Below are 24,595 nucleotides of genomic sequence, written 5' to 3' on the forward strand. Positions count from 1 at the left end.
TTTTTATTTGAAATTTTGTACAATTGTGTTTCATTCATTTCTTTCCTTTTTTATTTTAATATTTATTATGTATAATTGTGTTTCATTTGATATTGATCATACTCTAGATAACTATGTGATTGTAGCTGGGGATTTTAAGTTTTGTGAATTCAAGAAACTGTCAAAATGCTAGTGAAATTGGGACCTTTATTCATATAAGCTTGTGGTTTTGAAAAGTAGCCCGGTTCAACTGATGAAGTTCCTTTTTGGGATTCTTTTTTTTCCTAGGCTGCAATTCGGATATGTACCTGATAGACAATCTTTTGTGGGTTTAGCGTATCTTCTCTGATTTTGTCTTTTATTCCTCGATTTTATAATTACACACCATGAATGTTGAGTGATTGTATAGAAAATTTGTGTTATAACCAAAGCATTGCGAAGGAGTTAAGTTAGTGGCTTCTGTTTTATTGGCATTGATTGGGTAGATTACGTGCTACAGTGATTCAATTTGTGATCCAAACTTTGTTTTAATTTCTGTTTTCCCAAATTATTTATGTCACATTCAAAACCAGAAGCATGTGCTGATTTTTTCTTTTTGTATTAATCTGTGAAGTTTATTTGGAAAGGAAGTATCTGGGTCTAATGGATTAAATTATGTAAGTGGCAGAAATTCCTACACACATAAATATGCATAAATACAAGAGTATACACAAAAAAAAAGCACACACTCATACATCCAGTCAATATAGTTAATGTAAGAGCACATACCGGTTTGGTTATCTTGCTGCAAGTGCACCACATTAGCCTTGCATTCTGGTGCCAACTCCTCCGGCGGTTCACTCACTACCTTTCCCAATGCTTTGGACCTCCATTCGGTCTCCATCAGATTTCTCAGGAGCACTAAATAAAGCAGCTAAAACTTGCTTCTGTAGTTCATTTCTGTCTTTCGGGTGTCTAGGCAATTTTCCTTCGTTGGTATTTCGATCTTCCTTTACATGACTGAGGAAATACAGTCAAAAGCTAATCAAGTAACCATATAGGGATGAGAAATCCCTCCACCCCCCCTTCCAAAACAAAGTCTTAAGAAATATCAGAATTCTTTCAATAAAAACCCTTCCCCCCATGCTGTGCCTACTGAATGAAATATATTAATCTTACGAGAAGTTGAGAAAATAAATTAAAGACCGTATCCTTCGGAAGAATTCAATTGTTGCAATTTTCTTTCACGTGGAGGTCCTCCAAAGTTAGAGCACATATCCGTACACTGTTTATGAAATCATAATAACAGGGGACCAGATATTAATAACAAATCTTGACACCTAAAAGTCAACTGTGATGGAAAAAGATTAAAAAGAATATGAACTTGTTATCTTGGAAGAAGATAATCTAAGATATAGCAAACTTGGCACATTCGTATATGAACAGAAGGAATTTGTAGACTTTTTAAAGCCATAATCGTTTAATAATCATGAACCAAGCAATAATAGATGATTATTATTCCGTTTCTTCTAAGCTACACATACCTGCACATCAGAATAAAGTGATATACAATGGTTGTGTGCAGACACAAACGCATGATCAACAGGAAAAATCATCTGAACATTTGTATTACTGATTTGGCATATAAGATTCTCATAATAGTTCAAAATACAAATAAATGAACATTTACATGACACTTCCAATCCCCCACTCCTCATTTCTCAAAGATTCATTGTTTAAAGATGAGGCAAGTATTTTCCTTGTTACTTAAATAAGATTTTCCAAATACTCCACAATGGCACAATATAAAAATTGCTTATTCATTTTCCTGTTCAGTACAAGTGTTAAGAAAAATTAGTTAAGGCAACTGGCATGCATAAATAATTTTAGCATCTATCTTGGATGAATTTGTCAACAAAGTTCCTCTTGTATTCATTAAACTGCCAATCATACAAAAAGTTATTGCCGGTGCATAATAAACTATTACATCCTACCGTTGGTTTTCACATTACCTAAAATAGATTTTCTTACTTTGGCCTGAAAGTGTTGCCTAGCCACAGAAAAGAGAAGGAATTGATGATCCCTCTATGATATTACAAAATGGATCATTAACCAATTTTACTGATCTCCACAAAAAAGAGAAAAAAGAGTCATGTACAAAAATTATGACTATTGGTTATTTAATACTTGGGAATTATGCATACCTTTTCCGAGGATTTACCAAGAAATTTTGTCTTCTCACACAAAGTCTCTGCCAAGCGATCAATTAGTTTTGACATGCTCTGAAGAGTGAAGAAAAAACATCTTAGCTAAGAAAATGATTATAGAATGGGCATATTTTCTTTGAAGAATTACTTTATTGATCAAATTAACTTGAGAGGGAAAATCCATCTTATCAAGATACAGAAACAAGCAGACCAATTATTATTTCAAGTTACAATATAGAAATATAGAATCATGACCTTGACTTTTCTTGATTGAGAGGAACATGCATAACGTAAGGATCACAATCAGGTTCAATGAAAATGGTTCAAGTCTTTAATTGAAACAAACATTTTTGGCTGCAGCAAAATGGAGTCTTTAACTATCTGAAATTTTTCGTGTGATGGGAATTTTCATCACTTAAATAATAAGTCTCTCCATAGTTATCAATCCAGGCTTTTCCAAAGCCTACTTCCCTGTTCCCTATTGCATAAAAAGCACAGAATGTCATTTTACAATTACGGGCAAGTTTCTTCAGGCCTTTGAACCATGAAGATCTAAATAAAGTTCTCTATTGGGTTCAACCACTGAAATTAACCAAAGTATCTCATTCTCACTTTTGGAAGCAGCAGCAAATGGATCTTAATCAAAATGCAAGTTGAACCTTAACATATGACAGCAGTGTTTAAGACTTGACTTTGATATGATATAACAATCACAAAGGAAGATGCGATTTACTAAATTACATAGAAGGGAAAAAAGCAGAGGCCTACATCAGGAAGATATAGTCCTTACCTTTTGCATATCAAATCCACAACTATCTGCAACTTAAGCGTAATACCAAATCAGTGATCACATGCACACGAAAAGAAAAAAGAAGAAGAAGAAGAAGAAGAAGGGAAAAAAAAAAGAACATTGAAAAGGACAATATGTATTAAATTGGCATCAGTATATTTAAGACATTACCGAGAACCTCCTGAATCACATCCCTGTTCAGCTGGAACCCTTCTCCTAACAATTTAAATAGAAAATCTTCCGTATCCTTGTGCAAATGGTCATTCTTTGATTGTTTTGGTTTAGTTTCTTCTCTGCACAGTGCAGACATGGGAAAACTCCTCTAGATCCAACTTCAATGGCTTTGATGCCAGAAAAGTGCCATTAGCTGGTTACGCAGGTTTAATATATTCTTTACCAAGAAAACTTGAAACGGTACCTCCTGATACCGGACGCCATTTTGTCCTAGTAGGTCTAGATTTTTCATTTTTCTAAAACGAATTCTCAGAGATGTTACTATTTGATGATTTTGTAATTGGTGCACTCATGTATCTTGCAAATTGTACTCGACCTGATATTCCATTTTTAGTTAATTTATTATCAAGATATAGTTCTATACCAACTCATAGCCATTGGAATGATGTAAAACATGTATTTCGCTATCTCCATAGAACAATTGATATGGGTTTATTTTATCCAAATAGATCAGAATCACCATTAATTGAATATGCAGATGCTAGATATCTCTCTGATCTACATAGAGCTCGATTTTAAATAGGTTATTTATTTACCTCTGGTAATAGTGTTGTATCATGGCAATCAATGAAATAGACAATGGTTGCAACATCATCTTCAAATCATTCAGGATTACTTGCTATTCATGAAGCAAGTCGTGAGTGCATTTGGTTAAGATCAATGATACAATATTCGAGAAACATGTGGATTGTAATCAACTAAAATCAACGCCACAATATTATATGAGGATAATGTAGTATGCATTGCCCAAATTAAAGGTGATTGTAAAAGGTAATAGGACCAAGTATAATTCGCCAAAATTCTTTTAGACACATGAGCTTCAAAAGAATGGTGATATAAATATTCAGTAAATATGCTCAAGTGACAATCTTGCAGATTTATTTACAAAATCCATACCAACTGAGACATTCAAAAAATTGATACAAAAAATAAGGATGCGTCAACTCAAAGATATGTTTTCCAAATTTTGAACAATATATGTCAAGATGAGGGAGAGTATACTTGTTGGGGAAAATAATTTATTTTGGAGGGAATTTAATATGTTATATTCTTTTTCCTCACCAGCTTTTGTTCCCATAGAATTTTCTTAGTAAGGTTTTAATGAGGCATTCTATATCTCCAAAATTATTTGTTTCAAGACATCAATGAATAATGTACTCTTTTTTCTTTACTAATTTTTTTCCCATTTAGGTTTTTTTAAGTAAAGGTTTTAATGAGGCATATTCTTTTGTAATGAACAGCTAAGTGGGAGTGTTATAAATTTATTTAAATAAATGTGGATTTTCATAATTCCTTGTGAGATAGTGAGAGTTATAGAGAAGTCTCCCACTGTCTCCCACTAGCAACCCTTAGCTTCTCTATAACTTTCACTGTCTCACAAGGAATTATGATCCATAATGTTTTTATTAATTTCATGAAGTGATTATGTAACTATAGAAAGAGAGCTCACCTCGTTGTTTTATACACATTTAGAATGAATAAAATCATTCTATAATATGTTGCTCTCTCACTTTGCTTTTTATCTTGTGTTGCATCTTTATTTTGTATTGTTGGCTAATAGTTTCTCTAATACTTTCAGATTTATGATTAATCAATAGTTAAAATTTGTTTTAATTAATGCTAAATATTTTTTAATATTTTTTCTCTCTCCTAGGGGATCTTTTGGGAAAATGCATCCACAACAAAAATTTAATATTGTGAATAGTAAACAAACCATAAACTTTAAATCTAAGAAACTGCATTGCATTTTAGTTGAAGAGAACTTTAATATTTAATGGAGAAAAATAATTAAGTCCTTAATGTGTTTTATTCACCCATATATGTGGCTAATTTTTTTAAGATAAGGTGATAAATGAAGCTCAAAATTATAAATTATAGAATTAATTAAACTCTCAAGTAAGTTTAAAGTTTATTATTTTTAACTACATGTTTATAATTTATATTTTATTCTGTGTTAATCTATAGATCTTAATCCACTTTGGATCCATATACATATATAGACATAATGTTTATGTTAATCTATAGATCTAAATTCACTTTAGGTCTGTATGGGTATTTTGACAAATGTACTCCAATCGTATTGGCATGTTCTAACTACTATATTGGTATGTCAACATTATCTCTGACTGCCCTATAGATCCAGAAATAATCTAGATATACAAATTAACATAAAATATAAATAATTGGTAGAAAATATAAATTATAAACATGTAATTAAAAATGATAAATTTTAAATTTACTTAAAAGAGTAATTAATTTCATAATTAAAATCTTTGAATTTTACCCTTCATCTTAGCTTAAAAAAATTAATCAGTTATTTTATTTAACAGTGGAGATTTTGTTTCCCCTATATTTCCCAATTCTTTCTCTCCCTCTCGCTCATTCAAGGGAAATATGGGTGGTCTTTCTCTCCCTCTCGCTCATTCAAGGGAAATATGGGTGGTCTGATTCTACCTTAAATAATTTATTTTGACACGTTACCTAAGGAAAATACACTACCTACCTCTACATATTTTATTTAACCTCCGGCTCTCCTTGTGCAAACTTACCTTTCCCCTGCAAGACAAGATTAATCAATCTACCAAGTCTCAAATTCAATTTGGAATATGATCATGGTACGTTCTTGTTCTTCCCTATTTACGAGTGCGCGCATTCCCCCAACCTCAAGCTCCATCTCTCGTCTTCAATGTCACTGGCTATATCCTTGTGTTGTTCGAGTTTGAAGCCACTATTTCAGGCCCCCCAAATATCCAGAAACATCCTATCCATTACGATGACAAAATTCCAAAGAACCATCTAAATATATTTGGGCAGGCACTTTCACATGATAATTCTCACATTCTAGCATGATATTAAAAAAAGAAAAGAAAATTCAACATAATAACCAACAACCAGTGCAAAAATACATACCCAACCACAACGATTACTGCTAAACTGTTGTGCTATACCCGCACAACGATCCCAAAAGGGGTTTTACTTGTAATTATCCTTTGAAGATAACTTCTAAGAATTGAGTTTTATCGAAGGGTTAAATTTTCGGAAATGTTCATATTCAGTACACATTTGAAAAAGACCCAATAATTTCTCATAAATTTCAATTAAAACTATTCAATTTGTTGTTTCCGTTCTTTTACTTTCCGTTCTTTTTTCTTTTTTTTCCCAACATGAAAGCGACTTAATGTTACTAAATTGCTTTTATGGTTTTTGGATTTTCATGGCCCAATAATTGAAGCCGCTGTCCAACTGGGGATTCCAAACTTTATCCTTTTCCTTTTTTAAATTAACCCAAGCAGCCCCCGTCTTTAGCTACTTTTCTTCTTTTTTATTAATTAATTAATTCAGCCGCTCCTTTTCTTTTCCTAATGTCTTCTAACTTTCGATTTTCTTTTATTTTCTCTTTATTTTGGAAATATGCTTATAATAATAAAATATAAAAATCAAGATAAAAATTAACATATTAAAATATAATTTAACAGAAAATTAAGATAGAGAAATATCAAAATAATACATAAATTATGAGTATATCAATTAACAAGTGAAAAAAAATAATTTTTATTTTTATTAAATATATAGTTTCCAGTATTAATCAATTATCTAAATAACTAAAATCATTTAAAAAAACTATTTTATGCTCGCTGGCTAGGCTGGCTGTCAAGGGTAGAAGCTTTGAGGACTGAAGCTGGTAAGTTCAGCAAGCAGTCTTAAGTTGACTGGCAACAACCCTGGCTTCATGTTTGCTAGCGTAGACCCGATCGGACCTAGGCCCACGTTTTTTTCTTAAAGTTTAGGCTTGAGCCCCGAAAATTAAATTAAAAAATTAACTAATTTTATCATGTCATATCATTTTGTACAAAAAAAGTTTGTACAAGAGTTTTTTATTATATCATTACTCTTTATAATATAGGGGATAACCAGCATCATCATTGATTAATAGCTTTCGGATTTATGGTTAATCAATAGTTGAGAGTTGTTATCGTTAATGCTAAGTATTTTTTAATGTTTTTTTCTCTCTTCTACAAGACCTTCTAGGAAAATCCATCCACAACAAAAATTTAATATTGTAAAAAATAAACAAAGCATAAACATTAAATTTAAGAAACTGTATTGCAATTTTATACCCAATTTCTTATTTGAGAAAGAGACGAAGATGAGATGGAATCCTTATCTCCTCCCAGTTCTCCATTTTAATTTTTAACTTTTATTTTATTTTCTATAATATTAATGAATAAATAATAAAATTTAAATTGTGAAATATTAAATATTGGTGTAAATAAAAAATATCAAAATATTTATACGAATAATATAAATATTAGTTAATATAAAGATCATAATATAATTTAGACTTAACCACAACCCAAAGCCCATAATCCATAGATCAAACTTTAAGCCACTCTCTCATAGTCTTACTCATCCTTTTCATATTATTTGCACTATAGCTAGCATTCAGCTCATCCTCATTGCATCATAACCCAGTAACACATTATGTTGTTAGCGGCCAAGTAGCCTAGCTCGTTGCAAAGTCAACCAGCAGCCCCACTTGCGGCGTTCGTCTCGTCATAATCGATGGCTAAGAGGTATCATTGCTCATGGATAGCACTCACGTCAATATGGCATAAAAATCACATTATTTGATTATTTTTTGAAAATCATCATTTAAATATTTTATATACCAAATTTTGTTGAAGTAGAATGAAATAAAAACTCATTTATGATCATTCTCATTTTATTTTATATATTTTCAGGTTAATATGATTAAATTAAGTTTAGAAACTAAGAAGATATCAGTTATTCGGGGATTGGAGACTCTTAGAGATCCCCTATTATTATTCAGAGAGGGGACATGGATCTTCTCAAATAATTCTGACGGGGACGAAGAGAGAATAAGAACATATGCTAAACATCAAGATGGGTATAGGGATGTTAATCCCTTCCCCTTCCTTTCCCATTGCCATCCCTATTATAAATCATTTTTTCATTAAAATTAAATAAAATAAAGAATATCATGTAATTTACAGATCGACCAACAATCAAAGAAGAAAAATTAAGTAAAATGTAAAATTTTGTAAAAATACAATAAGAAAGTGCTACATTTCAAAACTTCTATCTTCATTTGGTAATTCGCAATTCTTGAAATAATAATTCAAAATATTATTTTGATTTTATATATGCTAGTGACCTGGAATTTCTTAACACAAGAGAGTGTCAATGAAAAAAAAGTCATGAAGACTTTTAGCCGAGGAATCTTCCAAGTGCATGAGGACAGACACACACACACACTGAAAACAACAGTTGGCCAGCTAATTAATATTCATTCATCAGCGAAGACTAAGTTATTCATTGTGTCCCTACGCTAACCTGGAATTAGTTGAGGATATTGATTAATGCTATAGCATTTGAAAAGAAAAGACATGCCTATTGAGATTCATGTTATAATTACCAGGGCCAAAGATTAGAAAATCATCATGTCAATTAATAGAAGAATAAAACTAATCTCAACTCTGGTTGCTTTGAGCTAAATATTAGGGTCAATGTCTAAAATGTTTCATATTTTAATTAAAATTATTATAATTATGGCCGCCCTTGCCAACCTTGGTCATATCAGTATTATTAAAATTTCATTTTATAAAGTGTTCCTCGAAAGTTCAATTGGAGCAAAGTCATAATTCAAAAAAGACTTGTAGCACAGTATTCCTAGAGTAATAGGGGATAAGCTAAAAACAGGGAGCCACCTAAAACATTCCAGCCAGAAATATATCTTCTCTTCCCTCAGCTAAATTTTTATTTCATATTCTCTGTTGAAATATTCTACAAACTATGGGTAATATCTGCTCAATCACAGTCTCATGTGATGCCATTTTCTCCCGTTGCCTAGACTGCACAGTTACAAGGGCAGCTTATATAAGTGAGCTCCAAGCTAATATCGATGCTTTGAGGACAGAACGGCAGAGGTTAATTGAAGCAAGGAATGATGTTTTGAGAAAGGTTGCGGCTGCTGAACAGCAGAGGATGAGACGCCTGAACAAAGTGCAAGGGTGGCTTTCAAGGGTCGAAGCTGTGGAGGCTGACGCAGATAAACTGATAAGGGATAGCCCTCAAGAAATTGAGAAATTATGTCTCGGAGGCTACTGTTCCAAGAACTTCAAGTCAAGCTACAATTTTGGGAAACAAGTGGCTAAAACGCTGAGTGATGTGGCTACTTCATTGGGTGAAGGAGCTTTTGAGGTGGTGGCTGAGAGAGTTCTAGCATCTGTGGCGGTTGAAAAACCTACTGATCCAACGGTTGTAGGCTTGGAATCAACACTTCAAAAAGTTTGGAGATGTATTGTGGAAGATCCAGCGGTAATTATTGGCATATATGGAATGGGTGGTGTTGGTAAAACTACTTTACTAACCCATATCAATAATAAATTTCTTGAGGGTCCAAATACTTTTGATTGTGTGATTTGGGTTGTGGTGTCGAAAGATCTGCGAGTTGAATATATTCAGGAAGTTATTGCAAAACAGATGGGTTTTTTTGATGATTCATGGAGGGCTAAAAGTGTTGAAGAAAAAGCTCTAGAAATTTTCAACAGTTTAAGTGAGAAGAAGTTTGTATTGTTGCTAGATGATGTGTGGGAGCGTGTTGATTTAACAAAAGTGGGTGTCCCTCTTCCCAGACCAAAAAATATGGCATCTAAAGTGGTATTTACAACCCGTTCTGAAGAAGTTTGTGGCTTCATGGAAGCTCACAGGAAGTTTAAAATGGTGTGCTTATCAGATAACGATTCTTGGGATTTGTTTCAACAAAAAGTTGGCAAAGAAATTCTAAACAGTCATCCTGATATTCTTGAGCTAGCACAGACAGTTGCTAGGGAGTGTGGTGGTTTACCTCTTGCACTTATTACCATTGGTCGAGCCATGGCTTGCAAGAAGACACCTGAAGAGTGGAGATATGCAATTCAATTGTTAAGTTCATCAGCTTCGCAGTTTCCAGGTTTGGGGGAAGGGGTATATCCTCTTTTAAAATTCAGTTATGATAGTTTGCCCAACGACACAATTAGATCATGTCTCTTATATTGTAGTTTGTATCCAGAAGATTATTGCATTTCTAAAGAAAATTTGATAGATTGTTGGATCGGCGAGGGACTTTTGAATGAAAGTGACAGATTTGGAGAGCAAAACCAAGGATACTTCATTTTGGGCATTCTTCTTCATGCTTGTTTATTGGAAGAAGGAGGAGACGGCGAAGTCAAAATGCATGACGTGATTCGAGATATGTCTTTATGGATAGCATGTGACCTAAAGGAGAAAGAGAACTTTTTGGTTTATGCAGGTGTTGGCTTAACTAAGGCTCCAGATGTTAGAGAATGGGAAAACGTGAGAAGACTGTCGTTGATGCAAAATGAAATCACGAATCTAAAAGAGATTCCTACATGCCCTCATCTCCTCACTTTATTTCTTGACAATAATGAGTCTCTGAAGATCCCCAATGATTTCTTCCAATATATGCATTCTCTCAAAGTTTTAAACCTGTCTCGTATTAAATTAAAGTCATTTCCTTTGGGAATTTCGAAGTTGGTATCACTACAACAACTTGATCTTTCATATTCAAGCATAAAAGAGTTGCCAAGAGAGTTATATGCCTTGGTGAATCTTAAATGTTTGAATTTGGAGCATGCGGAAGAGTTGATTACAATTCCACAACAAGTGATATCTAATTTTTCAAGGTTACATGTGCTGAGAATGTACGGTACTGTTAGTTTAAATTTTCTAGAGTCGTTAAAAGACAGCATTTTGTTTGGGGGGGAGGAAGTTTTAGCAGAGGAATTGCTTGGTCTGGAATCTCTAGAGGTATTGACCTTCACCTTGAGAAGTGTTCGTGCTCTCCAACTTATTTTGAGCTCAAATAAGCTACGAAGTTGTACTCAAGCCCTGTTCCTCCAATCCTTCAATGATTCGACAAGTCTTGATGTTTCACCTTTGGCAGATTTAAAGCATCTCTACAGGTTACGTGTTTTTGGGTGTAGAAAATTGGAAGAACTGAAGATGGATTATAAACGGTTAGTCCAAGCCACGAGGCAACCTTGTGTTTTCCATGGCCTTCATACAGTTCACATAGAGGTTTGCCTTACATTGAAGGACTTGACGTTCCTTGTTTTTGCCCCAAATCTTAAGTATGTTGAAATACTAAATTGCCCTGCTATGGAAGAAATCATAAGTGCGGGAAAATTTACTGATGTTCCAGAGGTGATGGGAAATCTAAACCCTTTTGCAAAGCTCCATTATATTGGATTAGTTAATCTGCCAAATCTGAGGAGCATCTATTGGAAGCCCTTGCCTCTGCCACAGCTGAAGGAAATGAAGGTAGATGGTTGCTTTGGGCTTAAAAAGCTTCCACTCAAGTGCAATAGCGCACGGGAGCAAACAATTGTTGTTCATGGAGATAAAACGTGGTGGATCAATCTGAAATGGGAGGATGAAGCCACTCAAGATGCTTTTCGTCCCTGTTTCAAATCGCTTTATCCAGCGGGGGCACGATGGAATGAATTATTGAACAGAAATTACATGTGATTTCTGGTACATGCTTTTTCTTACATTCTTCTTGTTAAATTCCTTAATTGAAGACATTCGTTTTTGCTTTCCAGTTTCTTGTTATATTTCACATCGAGACGTTATAATATCTTAAATAGATGAATCTGATTGCTCTGATCGTAATAAAATTTGCTTAACCGTCGTTCAATTTTCCTGTAGTATTATTTTTTCAAGCCCTGAACTGGACTTGAAGATTTTCATTTCCAAGTATGGATGCTAATTGTGCGCTAGTCAAATCACCTGTATAGAACGTTGAAATGATCCCAGCTGAGATTGGAAAATGGATCAAGGATGAAATTGAGATTTAACACTATAGAGAAACTAAGAAACAAAGACATGCCTGATGTCTTGATCTGTTTATAGCATTTGTTGTTCCAGTGACGACTGTTTCTAAAATAAATGATTCAGTTAGCTGAAAGGGAAAATTAAAAAATAATTTAGCCAGATAAAAAGGAATTTTTTTTTTTTAATTATTTGGTATGCAATCATGCACCATTATCTTCCCCTCAAGGCTTAGCTGAGTTGTTTTCAAATAGATTTTTTATTTTTGACTGATCACACGTAGTGCTTGAATCCTAAAAAAGGTGGGGTAGATAGTTTAAAAATCAATTTTGCACTTCACCCATATCCTACCTCTTGATTCAATATGTTTGATACTTCAGATGCTTGAGAGTTGAATAATAAGTTTGAAAAACACAACTTCTATCCTTGAAGTCTCAGGGATTTCTATTCACAACCTTCGAAGAATTTTTCTTCTCAGTCATACTTACACAGTTTTAACACTTATTGTCAATATCGAGTGATGTGTAAGAGTTAAGCAATTCCACCTCGACGACAGTGTATAACAAAACACTTGCCAAGACCGTGCATCAATGAAAGTAAAACCAAATATCGTTATAACACGAGTAGTTCTCTGTGCAATTTCAAATCAACAATAACAACAATCAGAACCATTATTAGTAACGTCCAATCACCCTTTCATGTAGAAGATTGACTGCAATGGCAAATTGACCAGGGATTTTTAATTAGTTGCACAAACAGGCCAACTAGCAAAGCAAATTCCAAATCTACGAATAAACTAGTCAAAAATAAAACAAACGAATGGCATACAATATTTACACATTTTTACACCATGAAGTAAAAAATATGCAATAAAAATTTGGCTGATAGAAGATGTTCAGTTGGGTTTATGCCTGTCAAATGGATTCGAAACATGGAAGAAAAGCATTTAGGGTGGCTTCATCCTCCCATTTCAGCTCATTCCACCAGTGCTGATCTCCCCTGATAACAGTTTTACCTTCCTTTGCGCTGTTGATATCGAGTGGAAGCTTCTTTAAGTTCGGGCATTCCGATACAAACAATTCCAGGAGATTTGGGAAGGGCAAGGCATTCCGAAAGATGATCTTTAATTTTGTTAAAACTTGCAACCGAAGATATTGAAGTTTTGCAAAAGGGTTAAGCCCTGGAACTTCACCCAATTTCCAGGCACTGATTATTTCATCCATATCATAACAGCTTTCTATATGTACAATCTTGAGATTGGGAGCAAACACAAGCCATGTCACCTCCCTCAATCTAGAGCAACAGGCTATGGTAACTCTTTGAAGGCTATTGAAACCATACGGCTCTCTTGTTGTTCGAACCTCTGCGTAGTTAACCCTTAGCACTTCCAAGCTTGTACAATATGCAAAATCAAGTTTATTAAGGTACTTCAGATCCGCTATGGACAAAATATTCCATGACTTGGAATCCTCACAGCGGCGAAGCTCTAAAGCTCTTGTACTACTGTGTAACTGTTGGCAACTCAAAAGTCTCTGTAGAGCACCAAAACTTTTTAAGGTGACGCTTAATACATTTAAATGTTCCAAAGTAATCAACTCCTCTACCAAAATTTCACTGCCACCAAACTGAACGCTATCTTCTGCAATTTTACGAGAATAACCACAATCTAGCATTCTCAACACCTCTAACCCAGAAAAACTACAAAGCAGTTGACGTGGAATCTTCTGGAGATAACGCGTATACTCCAAGTTCAAACACTTAAGCTTTGTCAAGGCTTTTAACTCATGTGGCAGCTCTTTGATGGAAGTTTCTGAAAGGTTAAGATATTGTAGTGAAACCAACTTTGAAACTCCTGAAGGTAGCTGGCTCAAGGAGCGATTCTTTGAAAGGTTTAACACTTTCAGAGAAGGCATAAAATCAAAGAAATCACTACTGATGGTATCTAACCTATTAATTCCAAGAAATAAAGTTAAAAGACGAGGGCATGCAGGAGGTTTTGATAAAATCACAATTTTATTTCTCATCAACGATATTTTTCTCCTATCTTCCCATTTTCTGACCTCCGGTGGTTTAGTTAATTCAACTCCTGCAGAAACAAGAAAGTTTTCGTTCTCCTTCTCCACTTCACAGGCTATCCACAGAGCCATATCGCGAATCACATCATGCATTTTTACATAATCTGATCCTACTTCCAATAAGCATGCTTGGACAAGAACACCGATAATGTAGTACCCTTTGTTATGTACTCCATTAATTCCTTCGTATCCATTCAAAAACCCCTCACCAACCCAACACTCTATCAATTCAATTTTACCTATATGATAATCCTCAGGAAATAAACTACAGTATAACAGACAAAATCGAAGGACGTCACTAGATAAACTATCATAGCTGAATTTTAAAAGAGGATACACCTCTTTCTCCATACCTGGAAATTCAGAAGCTGATCTCCTTAACATTTCAATTGCATAATTCCATTCTTCTGGTGTCTTCTTGCCACTCATGGCACGACCGGTTGTAATAAGTGCAAGTGGTAAACCACAACACTCCTTTGCCACGGTTTTGGCTAATTCCGGAATATCAGGATGACTGCCGAGAGTCTCTTCTCCGACCTTCTGTAGGAACAATTCCCAAGCTTCGTTGTCTCCCAAACACTCCACCTTGAACTTCTTTTGGGTTTCCATGAGGCCACATACATTCTCAAGACGAGTTGTAAAGACTATCTTGGATGCATTTTTTGAAATAGCTGGAAAAGGGACACCCAGTTTGGCTAAATCAATTCTTTCCCATATATCATCCAACAATAGCAGAAACTTCTTCTTGCTCAAGATCTTGAAGATACCTGATGCTTTCTCTTCAAGACTTCGATTCTCAAGGAAACCAATTCTTTCACCGATTTTTTCTTGAACGCTCTCAAGCTGCATGTCTTTAGACACCACCACCCAAATGACAACATCAAAATTGTTTGGCGCATCAAGGAATTTGTTGTTGATTTGCGTTAATAGGGTAGTCTTGCCGACTCCTCCCATTCCATATAGACCAATGATTCCAACTTGTTCTTGTATAAGGCATCTCCAAACTTTATCAAATGTTGAGTCAAGGCCCACTATTGTTGGCTCAAGAGGCCTTTCATCCACTGCAGGTTGTGGCACCTTCTCAGCTACCACATCAAAAGCTCCTTCACCCATTAAAGTATCCATAAGCTGTAGCTTTTTAGACACTTTTTTCCCAAAATTGTAACTTGACTGGCAGTTCTTCGAACAGTAGCCTCCAAGACATAATTTGTCAATTTCTTGAGTGCTATGCCTTATCAATTCACCAACTTCAGCTTCCACAGACTCTACTCTTGAAAGCCAACCTTGCACTTTGTTGAGCCGTCTCATTTGGTGTTGCTCAGCATTGGCAACCCTCGTCATCACATCGTCCTTTGCTTCAATTAATTTTTGCAATTGAGTCTGCAAATTAGCAAGATTATCTTCAAGTTGGCTCACATATGCTGCATTTCTGCGGGTACAATTCGTGCAACCATTGAAAAGGGCATCACATGAGATTTGAATTCCCAAAACATTACCCATAGTTTGTATGAGATTTCAGAAAAGAGAAAGGAATTGTGAAATTACGAGAACAATTGAAAGAAATATTTTTTGTGCTATAATAATGTTAATAGCAGTTTTGATCATTTAATAGCTTATTAGGCTTATTTACAGTCAGATTTTCAAAATATTTGGTAAACACGAGTTATTATTGTAGCTTGAAAGCTAAATTTATTTGATTTTACACTTGTATGATGAAAAATTTATAATATTTTTACTAATTTTGTCAAAATTAGTATTTAAAAATTTTATTTACTATATATTATTAACTTTTATTTTATAAATATAATTTTTTTTTCATAAAAACTATATTTTAAAAGATATAGTACCTTATACATATTATAACTTTTATTTTAATGGCTTATATTGAACGTACTCCAATCTCCATTGAAGCTGCCTTGAATTTCCTAAATATTAATATAATGACACTTGCTTGGTTTCGTATATGAAAAGTATAAGCAATCGCAGTCAAAAACTTGTATTCAATAAATATATCGGCTGTATAATTAGCTGGCACAGTCGGTTTCCGCGTATGATGAATTCCTTGACTTTGGCACTTGGAAATTGTAATTGAATTTCCTAAGGGCAAATAATTCTAATGTTTTGGACAATATTTTTATGACCAAAAGTTTTAATCTTTCAAACGGAGCTTCTTGGAACGAGAAATTTAGGCGTTGACGCTATAATTTACCGCAAGTTTCATTGAGTTAAGATTTGTTTATTCTGCTAGGAGCCTCAAGTGGAATTAATTAATGCTCCCCCTGTTCACCAAACACCAGGCACTGCATTGGACACTACAGGTAATTATTGAAGAAGTGGTGATTTTTGACCCCTTAATTGGTTTCATTGATTCTATTTTTTAATTAATGTTATTTATTGCAAAATTTTCTTTATTAAAAAATAAAAATAATTTAAAAATAAATATTTTATCTTCCTCTCAAATTCTCTATAATTTAAATAAGACTCAAGAAAAATGAACTAGATCTATGTCTTTCGATCAGAGAAGTCCACATTTAATTTTAAAACCCAAAATTCAAATTATATAGTAAGCGATATTTTAACCCTCACAAGGACGAGATGGTTTCAGTAATTTATTTTTTTTATTAGAATCCAGTGGTAAAATAAAGTTGGGATTTGTATGCATGAGCTCAGAAAGAAAATTTATTTTTAGTTTTGAATTCTTATATTAGTCTTTATAAGTAATTTTTTTTAAACAACATTTTAGTAATAATAATTTTCTTTTTAATGCAAGTGGGAAGAGGATTATTATGTGATCATTATATACGGTCGTTAAAACTTTGAAAAGTCCATTTTATTATCAAATGTTTTAAATTAGTGCACTTGACAATTTGACTGATGATATCCTCTAATTTTATTCCATAGAAATACAATTGTCATTTTACTTACAATTATTAACTTCTATATATTTGTAGTAGGTATGAATTTGAGTCAATGAAAAATTAACTAACTTATGAGCGTTGATTAATCTAAAATTAGAGTTTCTTAAAATCAACAAAGAAATTTACCATGATATCTTTTAGCCGAAACTATCTATAGAATCATGATTTTGAGTTGTTTGGCTTGGAGCAATATCTAATCTCATCCATATAAAGTAGTTTTATAGTATGGGATCTTAAAGTGAATGAAAAGTCTGAGAGATCTTTAAAACCGCAGGATTTTAAAAGTTTATAACTTGAAACGCTTAAACCGCCCAATTTATGTATTTTTCAAGATGTCTCACACTTTAAAATTTCATATTAATATATATATATATATCCTTGACTTAGTGCGAGAGAATTTATTAAATTGGAAGAAGATACAAATAATTAGGAGGATGAAATGAGCCTTACCTCCAAGCAAAATAGTAGCTGAGAACACCAAAGCAGACAAGCTCTAACAAGAAGGGGAAAAAAATCTAGCAAATAAAAGAGACCTAAGTTAGGGAGCTCATTCGCATCACGAGATAGAAGTTTTTGAACTTCAGCAGGCGGGTTCGGACGCCAAGAGAATGTTTGTTACTGGAAGCAAATTACAGATATGAGAATAAACAGGTCAACACCGAACAAACAACTTACAAGAGAAAGTGACTATACGGTAGACAACAACACAGGGCCCCTAATTCAACATTACTTAATTACAGTTTTACACACCATGAAGAAAAGAAAATTACAACAAAAATTTTGTGCTGGAGCCCCTCAAATGGATTCAAAGCATGGAAGAAAAGTGCGTAGGGTGTCTTGATCCTCCCATTTCAGTTCATTCCACCAGCGCTGCTCTCACCTGATAGCAATTTTACGTTCCCTGGCGCTGTTGATATCGAGTGGAAGCTTCTTGAGCTTTGGGCATTCAGATACAAACAACTCCAAGAGATCTGGGAAGGACAAGGCATTCCAGTAGATCTTTTCCAAATTTGATAGATCTTGTAAGCGAAGACATTGGAGTTTCGCAAATGGGTTTAACCCTGGAACTTCTCCTAATTTCCAAACACTGATTATCTCGTCCATCTCATAACAACGTTCTATGTGAACAAATTTGAGATTTGGAGCAAAAGCAAGCCATGTCACCTCCTTCAATTTTTTGCAACAGTCTATGGTTACTCTTTGAAGGCTGTCGAAACCATACGGTTCTCGTGCTGTTCGAAGTTCTACATAGTTAAACTCTTCCAAGTTTGAACAGTACGCAAAATCTAGTTTATCGAGATGCTTCAGATCTGCCAAGTAGGAAATATTCAACGACTTCGAATCTTTACATTCTCGGAGCTGTAAAGATTTTGTACTGCTTTGAAGCTTAGGAGAGCTCCAAAGTTTTTGAAGAGCACAAAAACTTCTTAAGGAGACAGTTAATACATCTAAATGTTTCAAATTAATCAGTTCCTCTACCAAAATTTCACTACCTCCAAATAGAACGCTATCTTCCGGTACTGGATCAGCAGTAAAACCACAATCTAGCATCCTCAGTACTCGTAAGTCTGAAAAGCTAGAAATCAATTGCCTGGAATCCTATAGAGATCACAGGCATACTCCAAGTTCCAACACTTAAGATTTGTCAATGCCTTTAACTCATTTGGCAACTCTTTGATGGAAGTTTCTGAGAGATTAAGATACTGCAGTGAAACCAATTTTGAAATTTCTGATGGCAATTGCTTCAAGGAGAGATTCTTTGAAAGGTTTAAAACTCTGAGAGAAGGCATAAAGTCAAAGAAATTACTGGTGATGGTATCTAACTTATTAATAGCAAGAAACAGAGTTACAAGATGAGGGCAAGTAGGAGTTTCTGACAAAGCCACAATTTTATTTCTCAGTAATGATATTCTTCTCCTATCTCTCCACTTTCTAACCTCTGGTGCTATACTTAATTGAACACCTGTGGAAACTAGAAAATTTTCCTTTTCCTTCTCAACTTCACAGGCTATCCACAAAGACATATCCCGGATCACATCATGCATTTTTACAAAATTGGTTCCTACTTCTTCCAACAAGCACGCTTGAACAAGAACACCAATTACGTAGTACCCTTGGTTATATACTCCCATTCCTTCAAACCCATTCAAAAAGCCCTCCCCAATCCAACACTCTATCAATTCAATTTTACTGATTTGATAATCCTCCGGAAATAAACTACAGTATAACAGACAAGATCTAAGGACGTCACTAGACAAGCTATCATAACTGAACTTTAGAAGAGGATAAACCTCTTTCCCCATACCTGGAAATTCAGAAGCTGATCTCCTTAACATCTCAATTGCATATCGCCATTCCTCAGGTGTATTCTTGCTGCCCATGGCACGACCAATGGTAATGAGTGCAAGTGGCAAACCGGCGCACTCCTTTGCCATGGCTTGGGCTAACATGGGAATATCAGGATGACTGACAAGAGGCTCCTCCCCGACTTTCTCCAGAAACAATTCCCAAGCTTCTTTATCTCTCAGACACTCTATCTTGAACTTCTTTTGTGCTCCCATGAGGCTGCAGACATCCACAAGACGAGTCGTAAAGACTACCTTGGAAGCGTTTTCTGATGTAGGAAAAGGCACACCGACTTTGACTAAATCAATTCTTTCCCATACATCATCAAGTAATAGCAAAAATTTCTTCTTGCTCAGGATCTTGAAGATGTCCGAGGCTTTCTCTTCAAGACTTTTGTTCCCAAAAGAACCTATTCTTTCTCCGATTTTTTCTTGAATTCTCTCAAGTTGCATGTCTTTAGAGACCACCACCCAAATCACAACATCAAAGTCGTTTGGCGTATCAATGAACTTGTTGTTGATTTGAGTTAATAGGGTAGTCTTGCCGACTCCCCCCATGCCATATAGACCAATGATTCCAACTTGTACTTCTTCAAAGCATCTCCAGACTTTATCAAGTGTTGATTCCAGCCCCACTATTGTTGGCTCTAGAGGCCTTTCATCCACTGCAGGCTGTGGCACCTTCTCAGCCACCACATCAAAAGCTCCTTCGCCCATTAAAATATCCACAACCTGCAGCATTTTAGACACTTTTTTCCCAAACTTGTGGCTTGACTGGCAGTTCTTGGAACAGTAGCCTCCAAGACACAATTTGTCAATTTCTTCAGAGCTCTTCCTTATCAATTCACCAACTTCAGCTTCCACAGACCCCACCCTTGAAATCCATCCTTGCACTTTGTTCAGGCGTCTCATTTGTTGTTGCTCAGCATTGGCGACCCTCACCACCACATCGTTCTTTGCCTCAATTAATTTTTGCAGTTGAGTCTGCAAACTAGCAAGATTTTCTTCAAGTTGGCTCACGTATGCTGCATTTCTACGGGCACAATTCATGCAACCACTGAAAAGGGCATCACAGGAGATTTGAATTCCTAAAACATTACCCATAGTTTTATATAAGATTTCAGAAAAGAGAGAAGAATTATGAAATTATGAGTACAACGGAAAGAGATGCGATAATTTTTGTGCTATAGTAATGTCAATAGCAGTTTTAACATTTAATAGCTTATTCGGCCTGTATATATTGAGTGATCAAACCCTCATACTGCAATCTACATTGTAATTCTGCTGAAGCTGCCTTGAATTTCCTAATATTAATATAATGACACTTGCTTTGTTTCATATTTGAAAAGTATAAGCAATCGTAATCAACAACTTGTATTCAATATATCGGCTCGGCTGTCTCATTAGCCGGCATAGTCGGTTTCACATGGAAGAATCGCAGACTAATGACATGTTGTGTATGATGACTTTCTGACTTTGGCACTTATAATTAAATTTCCTAAGGGCCTATAACAATATTAAATCTAAATAATTATAATGTTTTTGACAACATTTTTATGACCAAAATGTTTTAAAAGTGATGATATTTGTCTCCCTTTGTTTATCTCAACAACCCCTACTTTTTAATTTATTTCATCTATTTCCAAAGTCACCATCATTAAAAATTAAAAAAGGATTTATTTTTTCCCCCCCTTCTGCACAATTTCTCTCTTTCAACAATAAACATTTTATATCTTATCAACTACCACTTCTTAATTAATTCAAAGTATTTCTAAAGTAATCCTTATTAAGAATTAATTTTTTCCTTCTCGTCTGCACTGTTATTATTATTTTTCTTTTAATTTTTGGAGTAACCTACTTCGCTTCTTTAATGAGCCAAAACTCAATATTTATGATATCATGATCAATAATTTTGTAAGTCAAATTCAAGAACAAAGGAAACATAAAAAACAAAAACAAAAAAAAGTCAAAAATGGATTTTGATAATTTTATTTTTCGGCTTTTATGATGATGACGAGTTTCAAGAGGTGAGAAATAATAGAGGCCAGTAATATGGTAAGTTTTTTTTTTAATTTATTCATCACACATCAAAAACCATACAATTAATGACAAAACAATTCATCACTTATTTATAAAATTAAATAAAAATCTAATAACAAAAACTCATTATATTCTACAAGTGGCAATGGATTGATGGTGATGAAAATAAGTGGTGGGGATGATGGTGATGCTTGAGAGAGAGAGCTGATGAGAGGGGAAAAATAAAAATAAAAATATTAAATGTTGATGCTGAAATATGCTCGCCTTTTGCCCGACCGGATCGTTCCACCAACGCTCGTATGTTCAATGGAGAGGATGTTGCCCTTTGTCTCCTTCAGCAACTGCAACAGCTCCAGGGATTGGAATCACCCTCTTTTCCTTCTTTCTAATCCTGCACTCACAATAATAGATCAGAGACGCCGGTGGTTTTACCGACGTAAACCCTCCGATGCTTAAGTTAGCACAAGGTGTTTACGGGAAAACTATGTAACTTATATTGTCTGATCTCTTGTAATGTTATCAAAGATTTTGTATGGAATATAATCTGGTTTCAATTTGGCAGAGTTTTCCCTTTACTCTCAATTTTTTTGTCCCCTTTTTCATCGATTTTCTGACTTCTTATAGCCGTTGTTCCACGATTCTGCAAACTCTTCATGCCCCCCTTTTTCGGGTGATGGCAGACCATCATGGGTCTCCAACCACTGGACTGTGGGTAAACGTGGGATGCCATGTTTCTCTCGATGGTTCGGGGCATAGCGGAACTGTCGCGACTTCGTAAGATCGTGTGCCCTTTCTTTGGGTGATGGGTGTTGATGCGGGATTCTGGTTGCCCTCTTTCTACGACCAGGATATCTGCTCGATCAACTTCACCTCGATCAGGATCTCTCCTCGTACGCTTTCTTCTCCAAATATTCCTGCGTCCACAAAAACAAGTCAGAGCACGCCAGTTGTTTTCCCGGCGTAAACCCTCCGACGCTCAAGTTAGATATGAAGGTTCTAGGAACGCTTGCCACAAATCTTATGGCTTTTCTGTAGTTTCTATTCTTTAGAACTTTCTTTTATCTTTGTTCTAATCTCCAAATTGCTAACCCTTTTACCTTCGTTGGCTACCTTTTTATAGGCCACTTCTGAACTCGGGCCTTCCCTCCATTCGCGCTCGTTATCTTCCCACTTCTCGAAAGCGGATGCCCCATTTCCGTTGTCGTGGGTGGTTGCGTGGCCTTCGTGCCTTGATTCTCGGACTAGAGAGCACGCCTCGCTAACTGTCGTTGACCGGGTCTCCTCGACTCAACCCTTAGCAGGAATGGCTTTATGCTTCTAACAGGAGATGGGCCTCGTGGATGACGTGCTCGTGGATGAGCAGGATATTCCTGCTCCTGCTCCCCCGGATACCAGACTCTTACAAGATATACCTGCTCAAGGAACCCTGTTACCAGATGTCTGCTCATCACTGCTGGTCTTTGTCGAAGCATATCCCACAAACAATGGGTATCTGGTCGGTATACGTCTCTGGTCGGTACATCTCTCTGGTTGGTATGTTTCTCTGGTTGGCACATGTTTGTATAAGACGTTTTACCAGGACTGTTCTCGTGCCATTCAGCTGAGGAGATTCGCCCCGGGGTGGGAGATGGGGGCATGGTTGAGTACTTTTTATTACTTAACATTATCCTTACTAAAAGGTAAGTATAATTCTGGTATTTACAAGTCATGTTTTAATCTTTCAAACGAGGTTTCTTGGAATGAAAATTTTAGGCGTTGACGTTGTCATTTAGCCCAAAGTGTAATTGTAAGATTTGTATATATGCTAAGAACCACATGTGGAATTTATGGATGCACCCCTGTTCCCGAGTATCGGAGGCTAGAGGTAATTACTAAAGCCCAAACCAAATAAGACCCATGAGAAGTAAACTAGATGACTATATGTACCTTAGAATGGATGGAGAAGCCCATATATTCAAACCCAAAATTCAAATTATAGAGTTGGGAATGCTATCGTATTATGTGAGAAGAGCGTTACAGTAAAGATAAATTTTATGAAGATTCCAAATATGGTTCATCAGAATTGATATGGTGTCGAGGATTTTGGGTATGAGATTGGGAACTATTTTTAACTTGGGAATCAGGTTGCCAGCATCCATGTAAGAGAAATTTAGATTTCGAGTTGGGATAGTTGTTGAGGGATAATGGTGTTATTTGTAGCTTGTAGAGTCAAGTTTACAAGCCAAGATAAAGGTATTTCTTTCTTTAATCACCTTAAAAACTTGTGTTTGTTAGAAATCATAAGACGAAGTAGGGGACAAAACTATCTTACCCCGTTGTACCAAACACCATTTTGGTTTTTTTTTTAGCAGTCCCTATAATTTTCTGTAAATAATACAAACTATAAGGTTTAAAAATTTTATGCAATAAGTCCCAATTAAAATATAATAATTTCAAATTTCTAAAAAGGTTATTTGGCATTTTCTTCAACAATTCCTATTGTTTTCTATAAATAATAAAAAGTATAAGTTTTAATAATTTTATGTAATAAACTCAATTAAAATATAATAATTTAAAATTTCTAAAAAATTTATTCTCTCTATCTCCTTCTCAATCAATTTTAAAATTTAAGTTTCATTCTTTATAATTCTAAATTTAAGTAATAGAATAAATATTATATAATTTATTTTTTTATATTAAATAAATAATTGATTGGCTTCATACGTGGGATAAGGTATAAGTAATTTTACATAATCTCAAATTTACATTTATAATTTTATTATTTTGAAAATATGATTTATAAACTCTATAATGAATTTAAATGACTATCCAAGCATTTATTTAATATTTATTTATTTTTCATTTTAATGTTGTCAAAATTTATATAAAACCTTATCCAATTTTGTGTTACACTAAATACAAAATAGTATTATTAAAATATAATTGGTATTTTAAGTAAATGGAAGTGGAGAGTATTTTAGCAAGTTAAAATAATTCATCCATATTTTTATATAAATATGTTAGTTTACTAAATTACCTTTGATAATAAAATATTTAACGGACCAATGTGTCAAAATTTTAAAATTTAATCTTTTCTTATTCTTTTAGTAAACATAAGGGACCACATAATTAATAACCAAATAATAACATCTCAGATGTTAGAATAACTTTTGCAACTCTCGGGTTGGATTCAATG

General features: G+C 34.6%; 3 protein-coding genes across 3 annotated transcripts; 1 reads left to right on the forward strand and 2 right to left on the reverse strand.

Moving 5' to 3' along the window:
• Positions 1-8,853: 8,853 nt before the first annotated feature.
• LOC102623225 (probable disease resistance protein At5g63020) lies at positions 8,854-11,908 on the forward strand. The gene has a single exon (XM_006492024.4). The coding sequence runs from the start codon at positions 9,004-9,006 to the stop codon at positions 11,737-11,739; it is 2,736 nt and encodes a 911-aa protein (XP_006492087.2). The 5' UTR covers positions 8,854-9,003; the 3' UTR covers positions 11,740-11,908.
• A 701-nt stretch (positions 11,909-12,609) lies between these two features.
• Positions 12,610-15,717, reverse strand: LOC102609453 (probable disease resistance protein At5g63020). Its single transcript, XM_052444143.1, has one exon. The coding sequence runs from the start codon at positions 15,615-15,617 to the stop codon at positions 12,957-12,959; it is 2,661 nt and encodes an 886-aa protein (XP_052300103.1). The 5' UTR covers positions 15,618-15,717; the 3' UTR covers positions 12,610-12,956.
• A 2,894-nt stretch (positions 15,718-18,611) lies between these two features.
• On the reverse strand, positions 18,612-20,678 carry LOC102622929 (probable disease resistance protein At5g63020). The gene has a single exon (XM_006492023.4). The coding sequence runs from the start codon at positions 20,482-20,484 to the stop codon at positions 18,619-18,621; it is 1,866 nt and encodes a 621-aa protein (XP_006492086.2). The 5' UTR covers positions 20,485-20,678; the 3' UTR covers positions 18,612-18,618.
• Positions 20,679-24,595: the final 3,917 nt, after the last annotated feature.

The sequence above is a fragment of the Citrus sinensis genome, chromosome 7 (assembly GCF_022201045.2).
Source record: "Citrus sinensis cultivar Valencia sweet orange chromosome 7, DVS_A1.0, whole genome shotgun sequence".
Taxonomy (NCBI): Eukaryota; Viridiplantae; Streptophyta; class Magnoliopsida; order Sapindales; family Rutaceae; genus Citrus; species Citrus sinensis.